The sequence below is a fragment of the Balaenoptera musculus genome, chromosome 3 (assembly GCF_009873245.2).
Source record: "Balaenoptera musculus isolate JJ_BM4_2016_0621 chromosome 3, mBalMus1.pri.v3, whole genome shotgun sequence".
Taxonomy (NCBI): domain Eukaryota; kingdom Metazoa; phylum Chordata; class Mammalia; order Artiodactyla; family Balaenopteridae; genus Balaenoptera; species Balaenoptera musculus.
This window is the reverse complement of record NC_045787.1, coordinates 33694971-33712323: the sequence shown is the minus strand read 5'-3', so window position 1 is coordinate 33712323 and position 17353 is coordinate 33694971. Positions and strand designations below refer to the sequence as shown.

The following is a 17353-nucleotide window of genomic DNA, read 5'->3' as shown; positions in this document are numbered from 1 at the left end:
GAATTAAAAGGAAAAATAGGCAATCACAGTTGAAGATTTTAATGCCTTTCTATTAGGAATTGATAAAACAACTATACAGAAATCAATATAGCCATATAAAAATATCCGGACATCGTCAACTACCTTGACCTAATAGATAGATACCAAATATTACACCAAAAAACTATAAAATATAAACTCTTTTCAAGTGCATGTGGTACACTCGCCAGAATAGACCATAAGCTGGGCCATAAAGCAAGTCTCAATAAATTTAAAAAGACTGAAATTTTACAGAGTATGTTCTCTGATAAAAAGATAATTGAATTAAATGTCAATAAATTATCTAGGAAATAGAGATTAAACAACACTAAAACAATACTACTAAGTAATCACTGGATTGAAAAAGTAATCACACGGGATTAGAAAATATTTTAACTGAATGATAATAAATATACAATATAAAAAAACGTGTGGATGCAGCTAAAGAGGGCTTGAGGAAAATCTATAGCTTTTTCTTTTTTTTTTTTTAAGAAATAGAATCAATGACCTAAGTTTGTACCTTAATAATCTAAAAAAGGGAAGATGAAATTAAAATCTTTTTTTACATTTAAAAAGCAGAAAAATAGAGATTAGAGCATAAATCAATGAAACAGAATATAGAATAAATCAATAAAACCTAAAGCTGGTTCTTGAGAATAATAAAATCAGTAAAACTCTAGCCAGACTGATCATGAAGAAAAAAGACATAAATTACCAACATCAGGAATGAATGAGGTAACATAACTACATATAATTAAAAAAAGGGGGGAGTAGATCTACTTTTGGCATAACAGTATGAAGAGTTCCATGTAATGGCTCCCTAGAGAAATTAGAGAAAATTAATTTTTAAAAATCATTAAAATCGCTGTAAATGGTCCTAAGAGCATACAGCAAATGAAGAAACATTTATTCAAAAATATATATATACTAAAACTCAGTAAGAACAGTAAGAGTCTGTGGGATTTGAACCAAGACCCACTCCCCTCCTTCCCTCCTCCAGCTCAGAAAGAAGAAACTCCATTCTAGACAGGGGCAGCTGAGGAAACAGCACTCTCTCTCCAAGTCAGAGGGCAACCTTCCTAGGAGGAGCAGGATGTCAGCATTTCTCATTCTGCCCCCAACTATACAAGCGCTGAAGCTAAGTTCTGGATAAGTGCACCCAAGATGTGAGAGCGCCTTTCTTTGAAACGGCACCTGCTCGAAGGATGGAGGCTGTATCTTGGGTGCAGCACCACTAAGAATATTATGCTTTTTTTATTGTAACTTAAAAATTCTTCAATTCCAATGAGATAGGAGGACTGTAATGTTTCCTCTGCAAAGTGCAAGCAATTAGTGAATAGGAGGTCATATGATCATGAGCATCTCTGGAATATTTTCTCTATGAGTAAGGAATAAAATTTGGCTTTAGCACCTCATGAGCTTTCAAAGTTATTTGAAAATAGCAAGAATTTCCAGTTATTTTCACTGAATTAGTATTGAATATGATATAAAGTTAATTCCTACTGTTTCAGAAAAGAAACAGAAGTTGTATGGCCAAAATAGTAAATGAAATTCCAGTGAATATTCAGTTTTAAATAGTACATTTATTAAAAACAGATAGAAACTTATTTTCTGATAACCATTTAAGGACCTTTGAAAAGAATCTATTGAAAGCTTAGTAAATTTGCTATTCCCCACTATGGCAATCTTTGAAACGAAAAGAAGAGAAACCACAAAGAATGAGAGAGGCACAAACTTGTTTTTCCAGAATTTAATATTAAAAAAAATATATATATATATATATAAAAGTTATTTTAAAATATTAAAAGGTTCATTTTGGGGCCAAATGCTAGCACTGAAACTTTTTTCTTGTAATTGATTTAAGGTAAAAAGTAAAAATTATATTAAAAAATAGAGTAGCTACAGCTGTCCAATATAAACCCTACCTGCAAAAAGGCAGGGCAGAATGAGCTGACTTGAGCAAATATCCACATCACGACCTTAGTAACAAGTTTCAAATGCTTTCAGTTCCCAAGGTCTAAAAGGAGGATCATCTTGCATGCTTAGATTCTACTTCTTCAAGAATCCACTGAATGCCATTCAAAAAACCAGTTAAAGTTTCAGCCTCTGTATCCTGGACCTATGAGCAAATAAAAGAGATTACTGTCAATAAGAAACTGAGTGAAAAATCTTATAATTAAGTGGGACATTTTCCTGGACACTCAAAAAAGAACAGGACTAAAAAAATCCCAATAAACTTTGGGTGAGTCACTCAAGTTTGGTCTTCTAGAGAGCTTAGATTAAAAAATATCATCTTCTCTTCTGTCTTATAATTACTACCAATATGAGGTTTATTACTTATCTCAGAGGTCAGCTTTGATACCAAATATCTCCCACCGATTAAGCTACTAAAACTGACTTTTAGAATGTTATTTTATTAAAGAGAATGAGTAGAAAAAGAATTTTAAAAATAAAAATCAATTAGAAAGTAGAGTGAAAACTAAAATGAGATTTTTCTCACCAGAGAAAATAGGACCTTACCATCCATGGGTGGCTTAGATGATTCAGACGCAGCTCATGGGCCAAATAAAAACAGGGCATTCTTTTTACATTAGCTTGAGAAATACAAGATAAAACCAGCATTGGTCTTCCTGAAGATCCAAAAGCTGGATCTGTCATTGCCATAATACGAGAAAATTCATCTTGCCATTCATGTCCTAAGGAATGTAGTCAAAACCCTTAATTTGCATTACTTGTAATGACTTAAAAAATAATAAAACAAAATTAAGAACTAACAAAACAAGGGAAGCAAAAAATTACCAGGATCCAAACATAACAAACTGCCTCTATTGCTGTGTTCATTTACTGTTCTTTCGTAAAACTACATTAATCAGCCTTGCAAGGATAGGAATTTAGGTGAAATCAGAGAGAACAAAAACAGTACCACTCAGATGTCTCTATGGTTTAAAAGCAAAAATACTTTGATATAGATATTTTCCTCTCACAAATTCTGTAGCTGTCACTACCCTTTCTTTCAAAGGCCGTAGTTTCCAAAACTTAAACATATAATTGAGTCTAGCTTTTTTATCCAAACTGAAAATCTCTGCCTTTCACTGGAGTGTAAATCACTGACATTTTGTGGTAGGCAGAATTCTAAAATGACCCCAATGACTCATACCCCGTATAATCCCTTCTCCTCTGAGTGTGAGAGGAATCTGTAAATACAGTGGGATTATCACTGACATGATTAGGCTATACTGTAAGACACAGCTGACTTCAAGAAAGGGAGATTATACTCAGTGAGCCTAACCTAATCAGGTGATCCCTTAAAACAGATGAGATTCTTCCTAGTGAGAGAGACTCTCCATTGCTGGATTTGAAGACAGAGGGAGTCACATGACAAGGAATGACGATGGCCTGTGAAGCTGAGAGCTGCCCCAAGCTGACAGCCAGCAAGGAAACAGGGACCTCAGCCGTACAACAGTAAGGAGCTGAATTCAGCCAATAACTGAGTGAGCTAGAAAGCAGATTTTTCCCTAGAGCCTCCAGAAAGGGATGTAACCCATCTGACAACCTAATTTCAGCCTCTGAGACCTAGGCTGAGAACCCAGCCATGCCGTGCTCAAGACTTCAGACATAGAGACTCTGAGCTAATAAACAGATGTTGTTTTAAGCCACTAGGTTGGCAGTAATTTGTTATATATTAATAGAAAACAAATAAACATTTAATGTAATTATCAACACAGTACATTTAAATCTATCATATACCTCTTGAATTTTGACTTGTTCCATCTATTCTTTGTTCCTTTTCCTGCCTTCTTTTGAACTGACTTTTTTAATGATTCCATTTTATCTTCACTACTGGCTCATTTAATTATACCTCTGTTACACTTTTTTTTAGTGGTTGCTCAAGGATTTACAATGTATATTTTAAACTTATAACAGTCTACTTTTTTTTTTTAGTTTTTATTTTATTTATTTGACTGCATTGGGTCTTCGTTGCTGCGCGCAGGCTTTCCCTAGTTGCGGCGAGTGGGGGCTACTCTTCGCTGCGGTGTGCAGGCTTCTCATTGCGGTGGCTTCTCTTGTTGCAGAGCACGGGCTCTAGGCACGTGGGCTTCAGTAGTTGTGGCGCATGGGCTCAGTAGTTGTGGCTCGTGGGCTCTAGAGCGCAGCCTCAGTAGTTGTGGCACATGGGCTCAGTTGCTCCATGGCATGTGGGATCTTCCCGGACCAGGGCTTGAACCCGTGTCCCCTACATTGACAGGTGGATTCTTAACCACTGTGCCACCAGGAAAGTCCCTAACAGTCTACTTTTAAAAAGTATTATATAACTTCACATATAGAACCTTATAATACTATGTTTCCATTTCTGCCTTTCCATGTTGTGTAATATTGTTACAATATAGTTTATTTAAAAAATATCATAAACCCATAATACATTGTTACTGTTTCTCCTTTACATAATGATAAATTAAAATTAGAAAAAAATATTTTATGTATAGCTATATTGTTTATATCCCAAGGCTCTTCATTTCTTTTTGTAGATGCAGTTTTCTACCTGGTATCATATTCTTCTACCTGAAGAGTTTCCTTTAATATTTCTTGTTATACAAATGTGCTGACTGAACTTTCTCAGATTTTGTTTGTCTGAAAAAAGTCTTGATTTTGCCTTCATTTTTGAAAGATGTCTTTGCTGGATATTAGATTTTCCCCCCTTTGAATACTGTAAAGATTTCCCTTCATTACCTTCTGGCTTACAGCAAAATTCTGTCAGAAAGTCTCTGTCCTTATCTTTGGCCCTCTATATGTATGTTTTGTTTTGCTCTGGTTGCCTTCAAGATATTCTCTTTACCTTTGGTTTTCATCAGTTTGGCTTTGATGTATCTGTATTTTTTATTTATCAGGTTTGGAGTTCTTTGAGAATCTTGGATCTGTGGTTTATTCTCTTTCAGTAATTTTGAAATAGTTTTGCTCATTATCTGTTCAGAAATTTCTTTTTCCCTGTTCTTACTCCTCTCATGTGTTGGGGCTCCAATCACATATAAATTGAATCAGGGGTCAGCATACCAAACTCTGAAGATCTGTTTTTATAAATAAATTTCTTTGAGAAACAGCCATGCCCATTCATTTGCAAACTGTCTATGGCTACTTTTGCACTATAATAGCAGGGTTGAGTAACCGTGAGAGATTGTATGGCTCACGTGCCTAAAATATTTACTATCTGGACCTTTAAGAAAATGCCAACCCCTGAGTTAGATCACTTAATAGGTTCCCCCAACTCTTGAATGTTTTGTCCTCCACTCCTACTCTTTTTTCTCTTTGTGTTTTAATTTGGGTAATTTCAATTGATCTATCTTCACATTCACAAAAGGTTTCCTTTGTTAATATGTCCACTGAAGGAACTGTTCACCTCTTATCATATTTTTCATATTTAGCATTCCCATTTTATTTTTTCATAGCTTCCTTCTCTCTGCTGAAAATCCCTATTTGTTCACATATATTGTCCATCTTTTCCACTAGATTCTTTAACATATTAATCATAGTTCTTTTAATGTCTCTTTCTGAGAGGGCTAACATCCAGGCCATCTCTGTGTCTAATTCCATTGAATGCTTTATCACTTGACAATGGGTCATTTCATTTTGATATTTTTTTGTATCTTATAATTTTTAATTTAATGTTAGATGTTTTATGTGGAAGAACAGAAGAGACCGAGGTAAAGGGGATTTACTTCTAGAAATGGACATGATTCTTCTGTTAGGCCATTAATGCAGTGGGATGAGTCCAGCTAGTCAGTAGTTGAGCTGGATTTGGCTTTTGTTGCTATAGTTAATTTCAGTGCACCATAAACTGTAAATTCTTTCAGCAGTGGGATGCTGCTACCTTGTTCCTAGTGAGAATAATATACTGTATATTTATGCCCTACCTTATTCACAGAGGATTTGGGAAAGAAATTACAATACTGGCTTGTGGTCCAATAATATTCTATTTTCATGCTATTTATCACACTGTGAATGGCAATTATTCAGAATATATGGATAGTGTTCTTAACTAATCTACTTAACCAAAGTAAACACTCCACCCCACACATCTCTCTACTATCTGGAAAATTAAAATAAAGGTAAAATTTTTCATTTACCTGCATAAATTATTTGAATAGGGCCAAAAGCAGACAAAACACCAATAACAAAAAGTGCAGAAGCATACAACAACAAAAAAACACTATGTAGTTATAGTATCAAACTTCGGTGTGCATCAGAATTCTGTAAAGCTTGTTAAAAAAACAGATGCCCAAGACACAACCCAAATCTATGAGTCATAATCCACCAGGGTAGGAATCAGGCAGCTGCGTTTTTAACAAGATCCCTCAGTGATCCTAATGCACATCAAGTTTTGGGAATCCAATATTAACAGTAATAACAGAATCACATTGATAAAATTAGCCATGATATTCTTAACAAGCCACAGTAAAGCCTAAAAACATACTTTCTTATTTGCTTTGCAAAGAAAGTGCTTTTAAAAAGAAAATAAGATAATACTTACTTTTATGAGCTTCAGCATTTGCAACATAGATGAACCCATCAACAACTTCACACACCTTCTGAATTTGTGGAATTACACTGTACCGGCTTCCTTGTTGATCATCCCCTTCATTCTGTATACTGAACATCTTGTTAACTGCACTTGTATGTTCTTCTCTTGCTCTATCTCTTTCCTTTCTATAAGAAAAATGTAAATATAGAACATAAACAGACACTAAACAGACTTCGCACCCCTAAAATATTCCATTACTGATGTCTCAGATTGGTTGCCAAGTAGGCAGCCTTACCTTGTAGTTGAATATAATATTAGGATGTTGAATTTATGTTGGTTGCTCAACTGAAAACTGACTCCTGATCCAATACCTAAAGGGGAAAATTACAGTTATCAAAACAAGTCATTAATAAAGACAGCAAAAGATGAGAATGAAAAAAATTACTTGGTATAAGTAAAAAGAGTAAATGAAAAACTATGACAAGTTATATATATAGCTTTGGAATAAAATGAAATGTTTGTGTTGAAGAAAAGATGCCGTATGCAATTTTCATTCACATGGTAATAAACTATGGATATAGAAGAAAAAACTGCTAGGCTTTAACATTCCTTTTTATACCATCATCACTATCATCACTAACTTTATCATCATCCTCTCAGTAGCAGCTGCATCGTAACAGCTACTACTATTTATCCTCAAGACTAAGGCTTAGTTTCACTTCTTTTATGTTTCTCATTAGTCTTATACTCCACGTACACATTCAGTCAAATGGCTTTTTTTCCCCACTCTGAGAAGCTGTTTTTAAATTCATGGCACCTTAGAAAACTGAGGAAATATGGCAGACACTGAAATTTGGAATTAGACTTGGGCTAGAATCCTGAATTTGCCACATATGCCCATGTTTCTGTGAGCCTGTTTTGACATCAAAATATAGAAATAATACACACTTTTTAGGGTTATTGTAAGCATTAAATGAGATCACATATGTAAAACACCTATGGAGTGACTGGTAAGTAACAGGTGCTAAACACTAGCTTCTTACTATTTTATATCTAAATCATTCAACATTGTCATTCGTCCTTCTTTCTTAACTCCTTCCCTCCTTTGGCTGTGTTAACACTACGGGGCTGATTCTCCTCTTGCCTCCTGGAAAGATCCTTCTCCTCTTCCTTGGCTTTACCTCTTTTTGCTATATAAATGTCCTCTTAGATCTGTCAACTTCTCTCCATCCTCACCCCCACCTTTTAGTCTAAATTATTATCATCTCTCACCTGGACTTCTGTAATCATTTCTAACTAGCCTCCTAAATCCACTTCTGCCCCCTACTATCCATTCTTCTGACAGCAGCTGGAGAGATTGCTTTAAAATGCTTTTAATTACATCTCTTCCCTTCAAAGCCCCTGCTCTTCAGATAAACAAAATTTTAATATAATCTGGCCTCTACTTACCTCATTAGGACAACTCCATCTTTAATATCCTTAATCCCTGCATTATAACCACTCTAGGTATTTAAAGCAGCTATGCCGTGCCATCTTATGTCACCATTCTGGGCAACACATATATAGAGATCTTGGTGGCTAGGACTGCAAGCATCCCAGGCAAAGTGGCCCTAGTCCTCCCACCACCAGGGGCCTCCCCAGAGAGATCACAGAAACAAATTCTACCATGTCTCTGATCTTTGTTTTCATCAGTTTAACTTCCAGAAATTACCCTCTCAACACATCTAACCTTGGCCCAGTATGATTCTCATGTTGTTTTGCCCCAACTTGCCAATGATTCATCCCTCCACTCTTCCCTGACCTTGCAGGGTCTGAGGCACAATTAGATGGGCAATTTCAAACAATCACTCCAGCTGCTGTCTGGAGAATGAAATTGCCATTTCACAATCCGCAAATTTCCCCATATCCCCAACCTCTTCTTGAACGGTTCCTTCCACCTCATGGCCCTACCTGAAAATAGCCTGTCCCTAGGTGCCGCTTCTCTTAACAGTGGGCTCTCAAGTAACAAAGTTACCTATTCTCTCACATCTCAGGGTAAAGAGATGAGGTGAATGGTCTCTTTACTCCTCAATGCCACGTCTTAACCATTACTCACCAACCCTCTTGAAAAAACTCCATCTCTCAGAGACACGCACACCATTTAGCTGTAATACCATCTCCCCGTCCTTAACCTTGTAACTCATGAATCTCCTTTTGATAATCCCTTCCTCCAGACATTCACTGATGATTTCAGCACCTGGCTCACAATATTTCTCTCTATCGTCAGAAACTTCCAAGTCCATGTGGACTTCATATTATTCCCAAATCTTCATTTCTAGCCCAGATCTTTCTCTTGAGACATGGATGCATAAAGTAATCCATAAAGTCATTCATTCATTCACTCATCAAATATATATTGAATGCCTACTATGTGCCTGGCACCACAGCTAAGAATAAAGCTGACAAGATTTCTGCCCTAACGGAGCTTCCATTCAAGCGGCTAGCTTATAGCAGGCATCTCTACTTGTATCAAAAGTTTCTCTTCCTCCTGTGTTTCCTTAACCTAGTGAATGGCACCATCATCCAATATGAAAATCAGACCAAAAACCAGGAATTATCCTTATTACTGCTAACACACATTGAGTCAATTCTATATCCTTCATATTTTTATCACAATATTGTAGTGGTTTCTTATCCCTTCTAATCAATTCTCCACTCAGGAGCCAGAGTGATCTATCCAAAATGCCATCTTGATCATCTTACTTCTCTGCTTAAAATCCTTCAACAAATGCTTGACATACAAGCGTCTTCTCACCTGGCCCCACTCTGGACACACAGAGCTACTTCAAGTGTGTCATGCACACTCAGAACTTTGGGATTTTAGAAATGTAGTTCTCACTGCTTAGAATATTTTACCCTTTTTTTGATGGCCTACCCCTACTTATCCTATTGACTCATGTAAGGCATCATGTTCAGTGCAGAGCCTTCTCTGACCCTTACCTTTCTACACAGGAGCTAATTACACCACATTCTAATCACCTGTATACATGTCTCTGCCCTCGTCTAGACCAAGTACCTTTCAGGGCAAACAGGAGATTTTTTATGTTGTTTGTTTTAAATCTCTGCATCTTTAGTATCTAATAGGTACTCTCAATAAATGAATAAGTAAAGCACAAGCTAGTTTACACTGTTATGCATGTTTATTATATATCCTACTTACCAAACTAACTACATGGCTGTTGTTGCTATTGTTTTTCATAGAAATAAAGGTAAGGTGATAATTTAGCTCTTTTTTGAAATTCCAATATATATCAAAGTACTTTGCATATAGTAGGTTCTGAATGGTTTTTGCTGTTAACATTCTTTTAAAATATGGTAAATGTACAAATATAACTTTTTTTTAATAACATCTTTATTGGAGTATAATTGCTTTACAGTAGTGTGTTAGTTTCTGCTTTATAGCAAACAAATATAACATTTTGACAACATACAATTTGCTTTCACATAATCTCATATTCTGGACTAAGAAAGTAAGAGAAAGCTTACCTCTTATAAAAAGTAAATTAATTCTTTCAGTCCATAGAGACCTGAGGGCTCCCATGCACCAAATTAGTATATTTCATTACAACAAAGAGTTAATTAATTTAAAAACTAATTTCTTTCTATTTAACATTAGAGTCAAGCTCAAAGTGTTTGAATTATTATGTACTGTAGATTAACATGAAAATTACCATCAATCTGCCTCTGAGGCAAACCAGCTGTTGGGCAAAGCTCCTCGGAAGACATCAAGCTCAACACCAAAGATGTATTTAGTTCTTCCAAACCTGGTCCAAACATGGCAAATCGTGGTTCATTCTGAATGATCAATGAGTGTAAAAATGAGGTGACAGCTCCATACATAGGACGGCTAGATTTTGAGGATCTTCTTGTATATGGACAGCACATTTTATAGCTGTATAAAATTGGCACAATTAGAAAATTAACACAAACACTTACTTAGCCAGTTATTCATTCAACAATATATAATGTATTGAGAACTTGCTAGACAAAAGGGATATAATGATTATACAGTCCCAGTCCTCATGGAGGGCAGTGGAGGACAGGCACCATTATAATACATATGCCGAGTTCCATGACAGAAAGAAGCACAAGATGCTATGGGAGTAGTAGTGGTCTAGTAGCTGAGGAGGTCTTCCCTGGGAATCGGTTACTTACTTTCTAATTTTTCATTTAGATTCTCTCATGAAACACTTGGTCTAACACATGTTTCAATGCTTAAAATTCACTACATAAAGCAGTGATTCTCAACCTGGGGAGATTTTGCACCCCCAGGGAACATTTCTTAATGTCTACAGTCCAGGGATGCTGTTAAACATCCTACAATGCACACACAAGACAGTTCCCATAACATCTGCTCCAAAATGTCAATAGTGCCAAAACTGAGAAACACTGTACTAAACATAAACTACATAGATAGTATAAATGTCCCTAGAGATAAAAAAACAAAAAAAAGCTACCAATATAACCAAATTTCTTAGGGTACTTCTATTAACAGTAACAGTTCAATAAGTATTAATTACAGGGCAGCTCAAATGTTCCGTATAGGTAACCTGGCAAACTAAGAATCATGTGAAAGAAACAACTCAACTTTTTCAACAGCTATAAATTTCTAAACTAGCAATTCAACATGTTATCAAAAATTAAAACAAAGTTACTCAAATCAAAATAAAACCTAAAGCCCTTTAAATCGAGCTGGTTAAGACAATAACTAACGTTACAAGACAATCACCTTTACTTAGGAACCTTGTAATTCAAGAAGGAAAAAAAAATCAACTTTGCAGCTAGGTAGATCTGGCCAAGCCTCACCACTTTAATTAGTCATATAAGCCACTTATAGTCTAAACTTCAGTTTTTTCATCTGCATTATTTGAGCAATAACAATCAATCCAGGGTTGTAAGGATAAGAAATAATTTATATGATCACAAATGGTCGTTATTACGATTATTACTATCCCTAGGAAAACGTGGTTCCACAGTGCACAGAAACACTTGATGTTATGGTTGGCTGTGGGACAACGAAGAGGTAACACTAGCAAGTGAGAGTACAGTAGCACTTGTTAAAATTACATACATGCGTATTTTAATCAAGTAGTCTCACAAGACTTGATGTAATGGCATCTGTATTGGAATAAGGAAAGAGTCTGAATAACTTAAAATATGAAAAAAAGTCCCACATGTAGCTATTAAATCTACCACAGGAAAACAATTCTTACCTAACGCACAAATATTCTTTAAATTTTACTTACAATGCCTTAAATTTGGGGCTCTTAATAAAGCAGGTTATATCCAGAACTAACGACATTACAGTCCCTTACAAATTATACGACCTTAGACAAATCCATAACCATGCAGAACCTTCATTCCACATCCATAACACAAGGAAAATACCTTCTTATTGTGTGAGAATTAAATAAGTAAACATATATAAAACATCCATCATAGAATCCAATATACTATAGTTGCTCAATAAAATTAATTCTCTCAAATACATGATATTCGAAAATGTCAATGTGTTTGGGTGATAACAAAATCTTATTTCCCAGAAACTTAAGAATGGTTTTCTTCCATGCATAAGAACTCCTGTCTGAACTCTGGCCTTTCCTTCTCTGGATATGGAAAAGTACTTATTTTAACAAAATGACAAGTGTTCTAAAGATAATGAAAATTTTAAGAAGTGTTTTACTTCTTGCCATATAAACTATCTATAATTATTCAAATACTCTACTTAGGTACTACAGGGAAATAACAAAATGTGAACGCTGAAACGGTTCTATGAAGGAAGTTATTTTACCTAACCCCCAATTTTACAAAAGGACAACTCAGACTCAAAATTCATGCAACAAATTAGTAGGAGGGCCAAGACTAATTTAGACTACTGACTTGTAATATAGTTAAATTTAATATCTTCTTTTTAATTCGTAAAACTAGATACTTACACTGCCATGTAGTCAAAAAATGCACCATCAGTGACCTCAGATATAGGCTTTTTTAAGATTTCTAGATCTGGAAGAGACTTCCAGTCAACAGAAGACCAAGAAGGAAGATCCCGCAACAGAAAATATCTCCACAGAATTGCATCTCGTACAGTTTCATTCCAATAATGACTTGTACTTCCCAACTGACATAGATCATGAGGTGAAAGAAATGACAAAATATATAGCTGTACATCAATCTGAAACAGAAGGAAGCAGCAAGTACGTTAAAGGGATGAATAATTTATCTTGGTAAAAAGTTTTTTTTAAATAATACATTACAGGGACTTTTTAAAATAATAAATTACAGGGACTTCCTGGTGGCGCAGTGGTTGAGAATCTGCCTGCCAATGCAGGGGACACGGGTTCGAGCCCTGGTCTGGGAAGATCCCACATGCCGCGGAGCAATTAAGCCCGAGCGCCACAACTACTAAGCCTGCGCTCTAGAGCCTGCGAGCCACAACTACTGAAGCCGGCACTCCTAGAGCCCGTGCTCCGCAACAAGAGAAGCCACCGCAATGAGAAGCCCGCGCACCTCAACGAAGAGTAGCCCCCGCTCTCCGCAACTAGAGAAAGCCCACGCGCAGCAACGAAGACCCAACGCAGCCAAAAATAAATAAATTTATAAAAAAGAAATAATAAATTACAAAATAACAAATAATTATACTAGGAAACCAAAGGTCAACTGAACAGTGTATCATTTTAATAATTAATTCTATCATGACAAATTACAAAATTAACAGTTTTTATACTAAATAACAAAAAATCAACTTCAGTCTTTTTTTTTGCAGCAGCAGCAGCAGCATGTGGAACTTCCCTGACCACGGATGGAACCCGTGCCCCCTGCAGTGGAAGCGAAGAGTCTTAACCACTGGACCACCAGGGAATTCAACAGTCATTATTTTTAATGATGAAATCTATCATGCTGAAGTTAATTTCCTGTCTCAGGATAAAATCATAATGAACATTTCATTTTTGACGCATTGAAACATTCCTGAAATACCTCCCATTGTTCTGGTATTTTTCAAGTAAAATAACCACTTCATTTAATTTTTCCTTATGGATATTCTGCCACACCATTTATTTGAATGACCTGCTTAATGAAATAATTTATTCTTCAAAATAAAATCTTTATCAAGCGGACAAACTTCTGATTTTATCATTACATCAAATCAAAGAGTAAATGTCACCTGCGTTCTTCTGTAAAATCTGTTATTTCAGAGAACCTCTGCAAGGAGAAACATGGAGGCAACCTAAGCCTGCAGTTTTTAATTTCTCATGGACCTCAAGAGTGTCAATAGTCCAGCTGAGATATAGCATTTTAATAATTTCTAAGAAATTCTCCTCTCTCCGTTTTCCTATCTACCTGAAAAGTTTAACAATGAAAAATGTGTGTAATTCTCGTGGCCTGCCGTAACTTGAGGCCCTTGTAATTTAGTCATTTACTTTCCCGCATTTTTTTTTAAGATTTTTTTTTTTGACGTGGACCATATTTAAAGTCTTTATTGAATTTGTTACCATATTGCTTCTGTTTTATGTTTTGGTTTTTTGGCCAGAGGCATGTGGGATCTTAGCTCCCCACCAGGGATCCACCTGCACCCCCTGCAGTGGAAAGTGAAGTCTTAACCACTGGACCGCCAGGGAAATCCCTAGTCATTTACTTTCAATTGTCAGTTTTGTCACTTGAAATACAGGTAAGATAACAGTCGCAAAATCCTAGGAGAGTGTGTGTTCTGCAGGACCGCCAGGTGTTTCGGTACATGGACCCTGGGATGAAAGATGCTGAGAACACAAGACACTGGACGCTTTCCATGATTTCCAGAACGTCTGGAATGGTCTCCGCATTTCCTTAACCTGACGTTCAGGGTGCCCCAGTCCCTAGACCTGTTTTGGGGGTAGAAAACCAAAAGGTGACCTGGCTGGTTGCCAGGGCACAACCTGCAGGTGAGTTTCGGGGCGACCTTCGGCCCAGCTGGGCGGCACCAGGGGTCAACGCCACGGCGTTTCTGCTCAACTTCTGCCCCCAGGTGACGACACTGCTCGGAATGGCTGCAGGGACGGGGCCAGACACAGGCCGGGCCCAGGGAGGCTTCCCCCCGCCCCGGCCCCCAGAGGCCGCCCCGGCGAGCGCCCCTCCCGGCCCGGCCCGCGGTCCTCCGCGGGTGGCGGCCGACGCTCACCGGCAGCCGCGTTAGCGAGCTGGCCTCCTCGTCCGCCTCCTCCGGGGAGGCCCTCGGAGCCGCCCTCTCCTTGCCCACCGACTGCCAGAAGCTCCTCCAGCCGCTGAGGATAGCAGCCTCCAGGCGGCCCCAGTCGCCGTGGTGAGGCTGAGGGGAGCCGCCTCCACTGCGCGACTCGCTTCCCGCCATGGCTGCCGACGCAGCACGTGACGCACCGCAGGGTGACGCCGGCGCGTCCGTCCCCTGCTCCCCGCCCCCCCGCCTCCGCTCCCTCCCTTCCCCCACCCCCCGTTGCCGCCCCCATCTGCCCCTCCGCACCCCCGGTGGAGAAGCCTCCAGAGCCGGGGACGGAACGGAGAGATGGATCGATTGAGCGTGGTTCCCAGTTGAGCTTGAGGTTCCCGCCGACAATCACTGCTCCCCTCACTCCACGCCTCAACCTTAGGCGCGCTGACCTCACCCGTTGGTATAAAATCTCTCGCCCTTTGACCCTTTATAACTTCGTTACTTCACCCAAGGTGGGTCCCTCTGTCTGGGACCCATTTCCACTTTGCCTGGGTCTGGGCGACTCTTACTTATGCAAAAGACGGTGGCCCTCTTCCACTATCTGGGGCTTAATATCTCTACGTAATCTGGTTTAAACTGTCAACCAGCAATTGCGTGCAATTTCCAGGGCATGCAGCTATCCGTTCTCTTCGTGAGAATATTCAAATATGGAAATTTCTAAATTTCGGAATCAGCCTCTGTCCACCATTGTCTTACATCAATTGTCAAAACCTTCTCTCACATATTACCCAAATCACCCATTTAAAAAAATTAATCTATTTTTTGTTGTTGCAACTTTTTATTTTAGTTGATTTAGTGTTGTTAATTTCTGCTAGACAGCAAAGTGATTCAGTTATACATATATACATTCTTTTTTATATTCATTTCTATTATGGTTTATCACAGGCTATTGAATATAGTTCCCTGTGCTGTTCAGTAGGACCTTGTTGTTTATCCATTCTATATATAATAGTTTGCATGTGCTAACCCAGAACTCCCACTCCATGCCTCCCCCACGCCTTGGCAACCACAAGTCTGTTCTCTATGTCTGTGAGTCTGTTTCTGTTTTGTAGATATATGTTCATTTGTGTCATATTTTAGATTCCACATATAAGTGGTATCTTTATGGTATTTGTCTTTCCCTGTCTGACTTACCTCACTTAGTATGGTAATCTATAGGTCCATCCATGTTGCTGCAAATGGCATTATTCTTTTTTACGGTTGAGTAATATTTCATTGTATATATGTACCACATCTTATTTATCCATTCATCTGCCAATGGACATTTAGGTTGTTTCCATGTCTTGGCTATTGTGAATAGTGCTACTATGAACATAGGAGTGCAGTATTTTTTGAATTTTAGTTTTGTCCAGATATATATCTAAGAGTGGGAAATTAATCCCATTTTTTAATAGTCTTCAAAATAGAAGACAGGATCAGCAACTTCATAAAACCATTCAAGTCTTTAAGGATCATGATAGGCTACAGGGAACATATACATAACGTGTGTGTATGTACAAATATTTAAAGACATACATATATTTAACATAATATATATTCACCTCTCTGTCTCTCTCTCCCTATCTGTATCTATATCCATATTTTATCTATATTCCACATAGCAGAGCGCCATAATGCTTAATGGACACAGTGCTTATCGGTTTGTATTTGCACTTCAAAAATAAATATCTGGGGATCTAAATGTCAAATAACAGAAACTCAATAAAGCCCAATAACTGAGGTTCTGTGAGATCTGAATTTAGTTTCATTATTTATCTTGCATGCATGCCATTGCCAGGGGCCAATAACCAACCCAACTGAAGGCTTAGTTCTGTGAGACTGTCCAGACAAGAAAAAGAGCCATGAATTAACTGGCATTTCTCCTACCTCTCTAGGAACAAGAAAGAACTAACACAAGAAAAAAAAAAATCAGTTTAAGTATGAAGTAGTGAAATGGTTCTAAGCTTTCTTAGAATGACATTTATAAAAGAATGCGTTCAAATAATTTTTTATTATGGAAAAATTTGAATACATATATATATAGGAATATGAGAGTGAATAATAAAATGAAATAAAATGTATTTAGTAGCTAAGATTCTACAGTTACCAATGATTGTTTTTTGTTTACAAGTTGCAAAATGTTGCTTTTCGAATTTTGTAATTCCTTTTATTAGATGAATTAAAGAAAAATTGTCCCTCATCAACCATTTGACTGCCCTCCCCAAGATCTGAATCGGCCTTATCTCTAAGGAGCCCTAGTTCGTTTTAATGGGAAATGGTATTTAGACATTATTTAATGGTCTTCATACTGTTATTTCCCATTCAAATTTAGAATTACGGAATTTTTACTTACCTTAGTTTCATGTCTCTTTTTTCTTACACTGAAAATCCTCATTTCTAATTACATACATTTCTGATTTTCATAGTTATTAACAATGTAAGTACGGAGGAGTTTGATTTCTTTCCAGTTCCTTTTGCCCTTGGGGATATCCCACTAGGGGTGTGCAAATTTTGTGCTTTAAAGATAACTGACACATTCCTGTGTATTGAAGCCACCAATTGGCTACATAATTACAGCTCATTTG

At 37.4% G+C, this 17353-nt stretch overlaps 1 protein-coding gene across 5 annotated transcripts in view; it reads right to left on the bottom strand.

Annotated features, from left to right (window-relative positions):
• FBXO4 (F-box protein 4) overlaps positions 1 to 14918 on the bottom strand; it is a 38132-nt gene extending 23214 nt beyond the window's left edge. For 2 of the 5 annotated variants that reach the window (XR_005019506.1, XR_005019507.1), the window contains exons 1-7: positions 14724 to 14914; positions 12508 to 12743; positions 10243 to 10463; positions 6828 to 6903; positions 6542 to 6717; positions 2539 to 2714; positions 1944 to 2137 (exon numbers count right to left, since the gene is read on the bottom strand). Coding sequence is in view for 3 of the 5 variants with exons in the window: in XM_036849340.1 (XP_036705235.1) it covers positions 2048 to 2137; positions 2539 to 2714; positions 6542 to 6717; positions 6828 to 6903; positions 10243 to 10463; positions 12508 to 12743; positions 14724 to 14912 (1164 nt within the window). In the remaining 2 variants the exon portion in view is untranslated. Of the gene's footprint in view, positions 1 to 1758; positions 2138 to 2538; positions 2715 to 6541; positions 6718 to 6827; positions 6904 to 10242; positions 10464 to 12507; positions 12744 to 14723 lie in introns of those variants that run through there. The other 3 variants (XM_036849340.1, XM_036849342.1, XM_036849341.1) reach the window with 3 other exon arrangements.
• Positions 14919 to 17353: the final 2435 nt, after the last annotated feature.